Source organism: Geotrypetes seraphini, chromosome 13 (genome assembly GCF_902459505.1).
Source record: "Geotrypetes seraphini chromosome 13, aGeoSer1.1, whole genome shotgun sequence".
NCBI lineage: Eukaryota > Metazoa > Chordata > Amphibia > Gymnophiona > Dermophiidae > Geotrypetes > Geotrypetes seraphini.
The window spans coordinates 2,273,945-2,285,979 of NC_047096.1; the positions used below are offsets into that span (position 1 = coordinate 2,273,945).

The 12,035-nt window shown below is 46.3% G+C and overlaps 1 protein-coding gene across 3 annotated transcripts in view; it reads left to right on the forward strand.

Moving 5' to 3' along the window:
• SOX13 (SRY-box transcription factor 13) overlaps positions 1 to 9,783 on the forward strand; it is a 36,365-nt gene extending 26,582 nt beyond the window's left edge. For 2 of the 3 annotated variants that reach the window (XM_033919145.1, XM_033919147.1), the window contains exons 11-15: positions 2,643 to 2,752; positions 3,674 to 3,764; positions 7,159 to 7,302; positions 8,830 to 9,046; positions 9,143 to 9,398. In XM_033919145.1, the coding sequence (XP_033775036.1) occupies positions 2,643 to 2,752; positions 3,674 to 3,764; positions 7,159 to 7,302; positions 8,830 to 9,046; positions 9,143 to 9,398 (818 nt within the window). Of the gene's footprint in view, positions 1 to 2,642; positions 2,753 to 3,673; positions 3,765 to 7,158; positions 7,303 to 8,829; positions 9,047 to 9,142 lie in introns of all 3 variants that reach the window. The other variant, XM_033919146.1, reaches the window with a different exon arrangement.
• The last annotated feature ends 2,252 nt before the right edge of the window (positions 9,784 to 12,035 follow it).

The following is a 12,035-nucleotide window of genomic DNA, read 5'->3' on the forward strand; positions in this document are numbered from 1 at the left end:
AAGAGGGCTGCTGGACAGTACAGGGTTAGGTACTGGTAGAGTTATTAGAGGTAATGCATTAGTTTGTCTTGACGAATTTGTTGAACAGCAAAGTTTTTATTTCCCTTCAGAGGGTTTTGTAGTCCAGTGTTTTCATTAGTAGGTTGGAAAGGTGTTGGTCAAACTTTGCTGCTTGGGTGGCTAGTAGGCCGTCATGCAGTGTGCCTTTGATTGGGGGTGAATGAATAGGGTTTGAGCCCTTCTCGGTCTTGTTGAGTTGATTTGGATGAGGTGTTCGTTCAGGGAGGTGGGGGCAGATCCGTTTAGGGATCTGAATAATAGACAATAGAATTTGAATAATATTCGGGCTTGTATTGGCAGCCAGTGTGAGTCCAAGTGTGTGGTTGTATTTGTTTAAGGAATAGATCATTCTGAGAGTATTTTGTACGGTTTGTAGTTGTTTTATCATGCTGGCAGGGCATGGTAGGTAGAGGACGTTGCAGTAGTCTAGAACTCCCAGGATTAGTGATTGGACCAAGAGTTAGAATTTTCAAATTAGTTGTAGGTTGCGCATGACTGTGAAAGATTTTGGGATAGTTTTGTTGATTTGAGGTTGCATGGTACAGCATCTATCTATCATCACCCCTAGTAGTCTAAGGGCAGGTTGGATGGGGTATTTGGTGGGAGTTTTTCTATTTCTGTTCCACTCCTCTGTTCATTATCTGGTGGGAGCTTTGACAGGACTTTAATTTGGTTGGCAAATAATGTGGCAAAGTCATTGCTGGTTAGTTTTGACTGGGAAGGCTAATTCTGTTTTGGGGTTTGCAGTAGGCTGTTTACGTTTCAAGCAGGGACCGTCTTCTTTGTGACTGTAGAACGCTGCGTATGTCTGGTAACGCTCTAGAAATAATGATAATAACAGAAACTTTGTTGAATGTCTACATCCCAAATATTTATTTATTCGGGTTACAAATCAGGTACTCGAAAGCATTGTCTCTCTCTGTCCCAGCAGGCTCACAGTCTATCTGACGTACTGGGGCAGTGGATCAAATTCCTTGAACTCGGAACAGAAGGATTCATTTCACATGTCCGCTTTCTCCTCCTCTCTCTCAGCATCTTTTGGACTTTTCTCCTTTCTCTAATATATCTAATGGTCTTCTTTCTTAACATTTCTAACCATTTTTTCTTTGGCAGCCACATTTTTCTCTTGCCTTCTTTTGGAGGGGGGTTGTTTCTTTTTAGATCCATTTTCAATAAGGCTTGCCAATATAAACAGCTTTGCCTTAGCTTGGAAAATTTTGGGTCACTATCTTTGTCTACCCTAATCCTGTGCCTTAATAAGTTGGGATTTTTTTTTTTCTTTACAGGAATAATAGTGTTTTGTAGATCCCGACCCACAGACCTCTTCCTGTTCTCAGCTTTGCAATAAGTGCCTCAGGTCATTACTAATTTTATGGTCACTCACACATATTGCAAAAACTTGCCAATTTCTCCTTCAGATCAGAGGAAGACACCACCTCCACCTTCTGTCACAAATCTGCAAATCTCATCCTCTTTCTATCTCTTAAACGCTCCACCTTCCAGACCATAAGGAAAGCATTCCTTAAATCCAATAGGTCCCATCTAGAAGCCAGCTTATGTAGGTGTAGTGCCCCCTTGTGGGCATTCCTGAATCCAGGGCCAACTTGGCAGTAGTCCTCTTGGGCTGGCGTAGTAGGTCTAAGATGGGAGTTAAGGGGTGGGGTTTCCCTTTCTTCTCCCCAAGAAAAACCAAAAACGAATGTGGCTGTGGTCAAAACTGTACACTGCAGACCCCATATAATGCTGATGTTGGAGTCCAAGATATTTGGCCGCATTATAAATGAATCTGCAGCATATAGGACCAAAGAATAATAAGTCATAGCCAACTCGCTTTCAGCATCCGCAGATTCGGTTATTTGCAATTTTTTTTTTTGATCCATTTTCTGGGCTATTTTTAAACCCTCTTAGACCGCCCTTAAGCCTTATCTGGTGGTCTAGCGGGTTTTTGGGGCAGGAGTGATCTTCCTATGCTCCTGCCCCATGCAGATCACTCATAGGAAATGGCTGCTGTGAGCTCCCGTAGTCTCTCGACACAACAACAGGAGCTCACGGCAGCCTCGGGTATTTCATATCTCCTGTTTCAGAAATCTTTGTTAGGAATTTAGTCTGGTTTTCATTTTGCTTTGTATGTTTATTTTTGTGTGGCAATAATGCTATATGTAACCGGCCTCAAACTCTACTTTGCGAGGATTTGGCGGGATATAAGGTCACATATAACATAACTTAGTCATTGAACCAGCGTCTGAGCCTGAGATAGAAAGTGTTGATTCTTTCATAAATTGCCCTGCGGTCAATTCACATGTGCAGCACCACCCACCGTATCGTCTTCTCTCTGGGTCAACTCCCTCACATCCATAGTCATTGTCATTCCCTCATCCACTGCTTCTGTGCTGTTCCCTGGAACGTTTTAACAGCTGCGACAACAAGTGCTATTTGATTCTTGCTTAATTTGGAACGGAGCGCTCTGCTTACAGGTTATCACTTCCTCCTCTTTCTTTTTTTATCTCCTCTCTCGCATTCTCTATTTTCTTTTCCTCTCCCCTGTATTTTGCTTCTCACTTTACCTATTGCGCTCCCTACAGGATTTCTGGGGGAAGGAGATGCTGTTACCAAAGCAATTCAAGAAGCTCAACAGCTCCTGCACAGCCAGAATGGGACAGCAGAGGCTCCTGCACTGAGCTGCTACAGGAAGGTGAGAGAGCGTGGACGAGGTCACCAGCCCGACCTCTGCACGGCAGCGCTTGCGTCTAATTCCAGCCCCAAGTCCTTTCCTTATGCTCCACCAGTTCATTGCTCTCTGCCCTGCTATCCCCTAAGGCCCAGATTCTAGAAATGGCAGAGGTATCAGCGGCCACCTAAAAATGGCCACCGCATCGGCGCCGTTGATGGAATCGTGGCTGTTTTTAAAACAGGCTCCTTAAGTGTAGGCCAGCATTTTACAGGCCTAGGCTTAAGACAACTGTCTTGCGTCTAGGGTCGCCTAAGGCCGCTTCTGGCATAAACCATGCCCATGCCAGCCTCAGACATCCTTAGGCATGCCTAGACGCTTCCGTAGGCACACAAACAATGCCATTTGACGCATCAGTTTTTATGAAGAACGTGTGTCCTGATTGGTTAAATAGATGGCAGTAGGCTGCCTACCTAACTTTTGCACACCATTAGAATCCGGGCCTAAGTACATAACCTTTACCAAAATGGGACAGACTGAAGGTCTACCAAGCCCAATGTCCTGTTTTCACCAGTGGCCAATCTGGCAAGATCCCAAAAGAGCAAAATAGATTTCATACTGTTTATCCCAGGAATAAGTAGTGGATTTTCCTCAAGTCCTCCTTAATAATGATTTATGGACTTTCATTCCAGGATCTTTTCCAAAACTTTTTTAAACTCTGCTAAGTTAACTGCTTTTACCACGTTCTACACACACAACGCACACTTACTCATACACACACACGTTTTCTAATGCACCTCAGTCTGGCTCTGAGGCACCCACACCCAGCTCCTGCCTCATAGTGCTTCTGGCTGTTTTGTGTGTGTTGGAGGGATGGGGGAAGTAGCATATTTATTAGTATCTGTCCTTTGATGTGATACACCAGTAAATGCACTGTCTCCATAGGATCTGCGTACGTCAGAGTCGCCTCAAGCAAAGGAGCGAATGGGGGAGGTGTCGCCACATGGGCCTGATGATTCCTTGTTGGAAATGGATGGTAGGTTTCAGGCCTCAGTGGGGGGGCAGCAGAGGTTTTGGAGGGGTAGCACCATACCAAGGACTGTGTGAGTGACAGGGGTTGTACAGAGCAACGATATGGAGGGAGTAGAAGGACTGCTCCCAGCCCACTGCTTCCTTTCATTGGTAATGGTGACGCAGATGGGGTGGGGTAAGGGTAGGTATGCCTAGGGTTATCAAAAAAAGAGGACACATGGCCCCTACCAAACTCCACCCATTTCCTTGGTCCTCCTTCACATCTTCTGTACCCTTTTAGTGCTTCTCTCTCTCTCCCTCCCTTCCTCCAACCACCCTCCTCTCCCATGGGTGCTTCTTTCTTTTTCTAGCTCTCTCCTTCCAGTACCTCCTCCCACAGCCCTCTCTCTCCTAGCACTACCCTACTCCATGTTCTTTTCTCCAGCATTCTCTCCTTTCCATAATGCTTCTCCAGACCCCCATCCCCTCCCTCCTCTGACCTTCAATGCTGCTGCTTCTTTCTCTCTCTCTCTCTTTTCCCCCCCTGGTTGCTTCTCTGTCTCTCTCTTTCCAACACCCCCCCATGGGTAACCCTCTCTCTCCTTCCAACCTCCTCTCTTGCTCTTTCTGTCTCTCCCCTCCCATCCAGCACTACCCTACTCCATGCTCTTTTCTCCAGCACTCTCTCCTTTCCATAATGCTTCTCCAGCCCCCTTCCCTCCCTCTTTGGCTGTTGCTTTCTAACTCCTGATTACTCCACCTACCTATTCCCCGGGGCCAACCGCTGTAATTAACCTTCGGGCAGCAGTAGCAACGAGGTAAGCCGCTTCTGCCGCTTGTCTGCCCCTGAAGCCGTCTCTCTGCAAGTCCCGCCTACGCAAGAACAGGAAGTTGTTGCAGAGAGGCGGGTTCCGGAGGAGGCCGCTGGCAGCAGGCTTACCTCGTTGCTACTGCTGCTGGCTTTACCTGGGATTAACTAAGATTAAATGTAAGATGTTACAGTAATTGATGAACTCTACTGCGAGGTTGATTCTGGGTATCTCTTGCAGAGAACATATTACCCCAGTGCTAAAGCAGCTGCGCTGGCTTCCAGTGGCACAAAGGGTTTGTTTCAAGATGTTATCAGTAGTACATCAGAGTCTGCATGGATCTGTTCCGTTGAAATTTCAAACTCTGTGGGAGGGAATCTGAGGTCTGAGGGTACTATGAGATTGACCTCTAGGAAGGAGAAAACTGCTAAATCCGTGGCGGGAGTAAAATGGTGGAATTCCTTCCCTGGCATTCTGACTGTGTACAATTTAGAAAAATGGTGAAGACACAACTGCACGTGGAGGCTTTTCTCTGAAACTTGAACTGAGATCATTGCACTATACTTAGTGAAGATTGGCGACAGCTTTTGATGGTATTTTTAGTGGATTAAGCTATTACGTGATTGCACTGTCTTTGAACTATTGTGAATGTTTCGATTGTTAACCACAGTCTAGAAATTTTAGAAATAAATAATTACAGCAGCCGGGCCCGGGGTGGAGGTAAGCAAGGGAGTTGGGAGAGCCGGTTAAACTCGGACAAACGTCCTGGACGTCTGGGAACCCTAGGTGTGCCAGTGGGAGAGTCAACAGGGCGCAGCTCTAGTCAGTCAAGGTCCTAAGGAGGGGACAGTAATCCTTACTGATTTGCCTTCACTCAGCACAGGATAAGAATTTAGCTGCTTACAGCATTTCTTCCTGGCTGGACTTTGATTCCTTCAGACATGAGTAATCAACGACTTCTTTGCCCAGCTGGTGGGGGCTGGCTGTACCTTGAACTAGTGACGAGCTACTGGCCACACTGAAGCATTTTCATGTTGGTTTGCTGGTAGCCCAGTCTTCCGTTCAACGTGTTGAGCCAGACTGGTGCTTCCATTTGATGTCAGGACTGGGGGGTGGGCAATGCCATTTAGGGGAAAGGAGAGACACAAAAGACAGTGAAAGTTTGGTGAGACAACTTTTACTATAATTAAGTAATTACAGAGAATGGAAAAAGGGAGACTTGGGTTTCGCTCAGGGTGAGTTTTAGTCAGGGACAATAGGTGTTTCCTTGTCCAGAGAAGGTTCAGTCTACGTTTACACCTGGTGCCCTGCAGAGTTAAGAGGTTTGCCCAAAGTCACAGGAGCAGTGGTGGGATTTGAACTCTGGCTCTCAGCCTGTTGCCCGTCCCCTCCAAAACTTGACTTTTGGACCCTAGGGCTGGGTAAAATGGGAGAATTTCCTGATGGTACAGTAAAAGCAAAATGAGAGCAAGTTGAAAAAGTGATGGATTTCAGAATAAAATGAAGAAATCCTGACCTGGACATTTTTGTATTTTCACTAAGAGATGACGTAAAGTATCTGTGAATGATGCTCTGTGCTGTTGAGAGAGTTTGTGAGGCACAAGTGGCCCTGTGCATAGATCCCAGTCTAGAGGGTTAAGGGGTCATTATTCAACTGGTTGCAATCTTCCACCGCTAGCCTTTTGCCAGATAATGCCGGCCATATGTAGGTATGTGTGGACGTCGGCAACCAGCATTTATTTAAGGCCACTGGATAAATGAAACCGGACTGAGTTTTAGGTGGTCTGACTTGTCCGATGACCATATCCCGATTATTGGAACTTGGCTTCACTGGCTCCGCTCTGTCTCTACCATGACTCCGCCCTGATTGCACCTCCAGACCATCCACAACACAGACAATTTCAGCTTAGGTGGTTAGAAGAGGTATTTGGTGGCTCTGATTTACCCAGGCAGGAGCCTCTCCTGCCTGGTTAAATTGTTTTGAAGATTGATCCCTATATGAGTACACAAGGGAAGACTATTTACCTTTTGGGAATTGACCACCCTTTACACAGGTGAGATCTGTTTCCTAGTTCCATAGTGCAATGCCTTTACTCATATTTTCTTGGAGATGTTCCTGGGGGACATAAGTACATGTAGTTTGGGCCAGACAAACCGGGTGAGAATCTCGGTGGTGCTGTTTATCAGCAGCCTTGAGAGCTGGTAATATAAAGCCCTGGGTGGAACCAGCCCTGTGCTTGGCATTGAGCCTACACAGAAGGTTGCAATTTGCCCGTTGAAGAGCTAGGCCAACTCACATCCATAGGTGCGGTGAAGCTGCCAGACTATGGCCATGTCAGGCTAGATTTTCTTTTCATCTTATTTTGCTCCTCCTTCCAACTATTTTAGACATTTCGAGGAGCCGGATCTGAGGGTGGACCTCTGTTTATGTAGGCAGGGGCTGCCCAGAATGGGGGTTTTCGGTTCCGATGGACCTCGGGTCTGACCCAGCAGAGGCATTTCTTATGTTCATTTAATATCCAGAGCCGTGAGAGTGAGCCCCTGTTGGTCCAGAGTAACAGTGGCTTGTTTCTGCCCCTGAATAACTTGTTTCCTCTGCTCTTCTAACAGGTTCTCGGCACTTCCCAGAGTCCCGGGCCAGTAGCCACATTAAGCGTCCTATGAATGCGTTCATGGTGTGGGCCAAGGATGAGCGACGGAAAATCCTGCAAGCCTTTCCTGATATGCACAACTCCAGCATCAGCAAGATCCTGGGTAAGAACAGTGCTGCAAACACCAGGGATCCCAGTCACCTTCCTAGTCCCTCCCTCTCCTTCCACAGATCACCTTCAAAGCCTCTCTCTCTTCCTCAGGCCCCTCCCCTCCCTATGACCCCTCAGCCCCTCTGACCTTGAGCTCTCTACTAACACTTGGACCTAGGTCATCTGCCCCCAGCTATAGGTCACTTTCTCATCTAACATTGAAGACCCAGATCTGTCACTGGGAGCCCCTACCTCTTGCACTTGGAGCCCTTGGGATCCCCTACCTCTTGCACTTGGAGCCCTTGGGAGCCCCTACCTCTTGCACTTGGAGCCCTTGGGAGCCCCTACCTCTCTCTCACTCTCGTTATTTAAGGGTTTTTCAGCGGTTTGGCCTCAAGCTCTTGTTCTGCGCATTCTCTTTTCTCACAGACCTGTGAGCCGGAGCAGTGCATGGCTATAAATACAGAGCAATACCACAGAACCTCTTTGATAAAATTGTGGTTTTCATATCTAAGCTCTAAACATGCAACTGTGTGTGTGACGTCCAGGGCCACTGGGACAGCTGTCACAGAGAGAGCTGGGATACTTATTTTAGTAATACAGATGATGTGAGGATATGAACAAAGCTTTGGTTAACCCTTTTGGTACCAAGTTTTGGGTTTTAGCCCCAGTCACGGGAGCTCTACTGTCTCGTCTCATTGTGCATTTGAGGTGTTAATGGCAGTCTGTGTTCAGAGATGGGAAGGTCACTGAGGTCATTCTCTGTGCCAGCCAGGCCTCCTACCTCTGAGAACTCTAGGTCAGTGAAGGCAGGGGGAGGGGATTGGGCTGTGTGACTGACAGAGGATGAGTTGAAGGACTTAGTCCCTACGGTGGCTGCTCAGGGTTTAAGGGCAGAATTGCTGTGCTCAGAGGGGAGGGTGGGGGTATCGGGTTCAGGTCTATGCAAGTCATTGCTATGGGTAGCTCCCAGAATTATGCTTTCTCTTTTTTGACCTGCTCTGATTAGTCTGTTGTTTCTATCTCTTCAATATCACCTTCCTCTCTGAACACACTATCCGGACCCTTGTTTAAGCTCTCGTAACCTCTCGCTTCGATTACTACAATCTACTCCTAACTGGTATCCCTCAGTGTCGCCTCTCCCCTTTGCTCCTATTGCTGACCTACAAGGGTGTTCATTCTGCTGCCCCCCAATATTTCTCCTCCCTTCTCTCTCCTTATACACCTCCCAGAGTACTCCGTTCCTCAGATAAGTCACTGTTAACATTACCCTTCTCCTCCACTGCCAATTGCTCCCTTCATCTAGCTGCCCCTGTGCCTGGAATGAATTACCCGAGTTTGTCCGTCAAGCCCCTTCCCTTTCCTTGTTTAAAAGCAGATTGAAAACCCACCTTTTTGATATAGCTTTCAATCCTTAACCCTACTCCTCGGCCCTCCAACCCAGCCCAGCGGATTAACCATTCCCCTAAACTGTATCCATGACATCCTGTCTGTCTATGTTCATTAATGTTACCTTTTTCTCCCTCCATTTGTCTCTCAGGCTCCCGCTGGAAGTCCATGAGTAATGTGGAAAAACAGCCATATTACGAGGAACAGGCACGTCTCAGCCGACTGCACCTGGAGAAGTATCCCGATTATAAGTACAAACCGCGACCGAAACGCACCTGCATTGTGGAGGGCAAGCGCCTGCGTGTTGGAGAATACAAAGCACTGATGAAAAATCGCCGTCAGGACACCCGCCAGACCTACGTCATACCGTAAGTGCCCCAGAGCAATTCTAATGCAGGAGTAAAGAGTGTGTGTGAGCAATTGTGCTGTGGAAATGGGGTGTGATTGGGCCTCCTGTTTTGCAGGCCTCCTGAGCAGATGCAGCCACAGACCAGCTCCACTACCTATTCTCAACGCATGGGCCTTGCGCTGACCTCGGCTCGGATGGAGCATGGCCACCCTGGAGACTGTGACCCCAGTATGCCCGTCATCATCAACACACGGAGCCTTAAGTCAGAAGATGGAGATGGGGCAGACACTGACCAGTACCACTACAGTGGGGATGAGGACTCTGAGGGGGAGGAGAAGAGTGATGGGGAGCTCGTGGTCCTCACTGACTGAATAAGCTCTACGAGGGGTGGGATGGTGACAGGAAGATTTGGGAGGAAGATGCTAGTGGGGCTTACAGCCTTAAAAGGGGCCTCCTTCAAAGGGAGGCAGAACCCCATGAAGGATATAACGCAGAAAATCAAATTTATCAACATCCAAACCTTCAATTATTCTTAAAGATCAGATCCCTCATACCTTCCCCTTAAAATACAACTTCCAGTATAACCGCTTCCCCAATAACGCTACACTCCTTGATGATTTAATATCAACCTACCACGTATCTAATTCTTCCTGTCTGGGTTTGACCCCCCCCTTCCTTTTAAGAGTCTCACCCCATTATAAATTTGAATCTGATCTTTGTCGACTGACCCCCCAGAAGAAAATCTTCTCCACAGAATGAGATGATGAAAGAGCAGGATGACCACACAAAGCAGAAGGGAGAGAAGCTGAAAAAGAAGGGACGAGAGACCTGCAGTGGACACCTATGAAGAGGTGAAAGAAGCCCGAAGAGTGGAACTGACAGAGAGGGAACTATGATCTGTAGAAATGTAGGAGATGTGCATATGGGCAGAGAACTGTATCCAGATCCTTTATGTGTCCTTCTGGGTGGAGGAGGTGGTATAATGATAGGTCTTTAAGACTGTTGTATTCTGGAAACCTCCTTCATGACAGTCTACATGGTCACAGGCTTTCCATCATAAATGGAGCACAAATCGAGATCTCATGGGAGCTATTTAATATGAAATGGATTAATTTTGGCCAAGTTCGGAAGCGCCAGTCACACACATTTGCCAATTTCCTGAAGGTGTGTCTTTCTCAGATGGGATGATGTCCTTGTCACGGTGAAACAATCTTAATATTTAATGGGGATATCATAAAAGCCACGGGGCCCACATAATGCCAGGGAGCCATGTGAACGCAGTTGGGTATGAAGACTTTGCAAGGGTTGCCCTCGACCTTATGCCTGATTCAAACCCATGGAAAGCTGAAGCCTGTGAGGATGGGTTGAGAGGCTGATAATCGTTCCTACATGTGTAGCACAGTTTAGGCCAATGGCACAGATGTGGTCTCTGTTTTAGAAGGCAATGTATGCCAGCTGTCAAATTACCCCAGGTGCACATAAGGATCAGTAATGCCCCTGCAGCACCTATTAAGAATTGCCAAACTGGTACAGACCAAAGGTCCATCAAGCCCAGGTCACAAGTACCTAGCTAGATCCTAAGTAGTAAAACACATTTTATGCAGCTTGTTTTTCCATGTCCTTCTTAATAATGGCCTTTGGACTTCTCTTTTAGGAAATTATCTAAAACTTTTTAAAACCCCGCTAAGCTAACTGATTTCACCACATTCTGCAGCAGTGAATTCCAGTTTAATTACATGTCTGAAGAAATATTTTCTCCGGTTTGTTTTAAATCTACTTAGTAGCTTCATTGCATGTCCTAGTATTTTTGGAAAGAGTGAACAAGTGATTCACATCTACCCTTTCCACTCCACTCAGTATTTTGTAGATCACTATCATAACACCCCTGAACCGTCTCTTCTCCAACCTGAAGAGCTCTAGCTGCTTTAGCCTCTCATAGGGAAGTCGTCCCAAGCCTTTTATCATTTTCGTCACCCTTCTCTGTACCTTTTCTAATTCCGCTATATCTTTTTTGAGATACAGCAACCAGATCTGCACACAGTATTCAAGGTGGATCCAAGGGCATTCTAACATTTTCCTCTTTGTCTTCCATTCCTTTCCTGATCATTTCTAATATTCTATTTGCTTTCTTAGCCACCACCGTACATTGAGCTGAGAGTTTCAACATATCCTCAACATCGACACCTAGATCCTTTTCCTGGGCGGTGATTCCTAACACAGAGCTATAGTTGGGTTCCTCTTTCCCACATGCTTTCCACTTGCTCACATTAAACGTTATCTGCCATTTTTCACAATCCTCTTGCGATTTAACAATTTTGAACTTTGTGTCATCAGCAAATTTAATTATCTCACTAGTTATTCCCATCTCTAGGTCATTGATAAATATGGTAAAAGCAGCAGACCCCTGGGGAACCCCACTATTTACCCTTCTCCATTGAGAATATTGACCATTTAACCCCACTCTGTTTTCTGTCTTTCAACCAGTTCTCAATCCCATGACTTTCTAATTTCCTCAGAAGTCTTTCATGAGGTACTTTGTCAAATGCCTTTTGAAAATCCAAATACACAATATCAACCGGTTCACCTTTATCATCCCTTCAAAGAAATGCAGTAGATTGGTGAGGTAAGATTTCCCTTGACTGAAACCTATTTGTTGCCTAATAGTTATTCCGATAACCCAACTACAGTGGTACCTGAGGAGCAATATATACAGAAATTATGATTTTATATTCAGTGTGCTGCCACAATTCCATCCATACAACTGTGTATATCAAAAATAGAAATGTGAAATAACGGTGTGGCACAAATCTTCAAACTATAATTCTACGGAGAGCGCCCGTTTCACCACCGGCTTCATCAGGGGAAAGAGCTGTGTTTTAAGTCCGCCGCACCAGCGTTTCATGTGGTATGTTACTGCAGCAATGATCAAACCTCCCCGAGCCGGGTCTGCTTTGCCCTATGAGGGCTTTTTCTCCCCCTTACAAAACAATAAACAATTATAATCATCA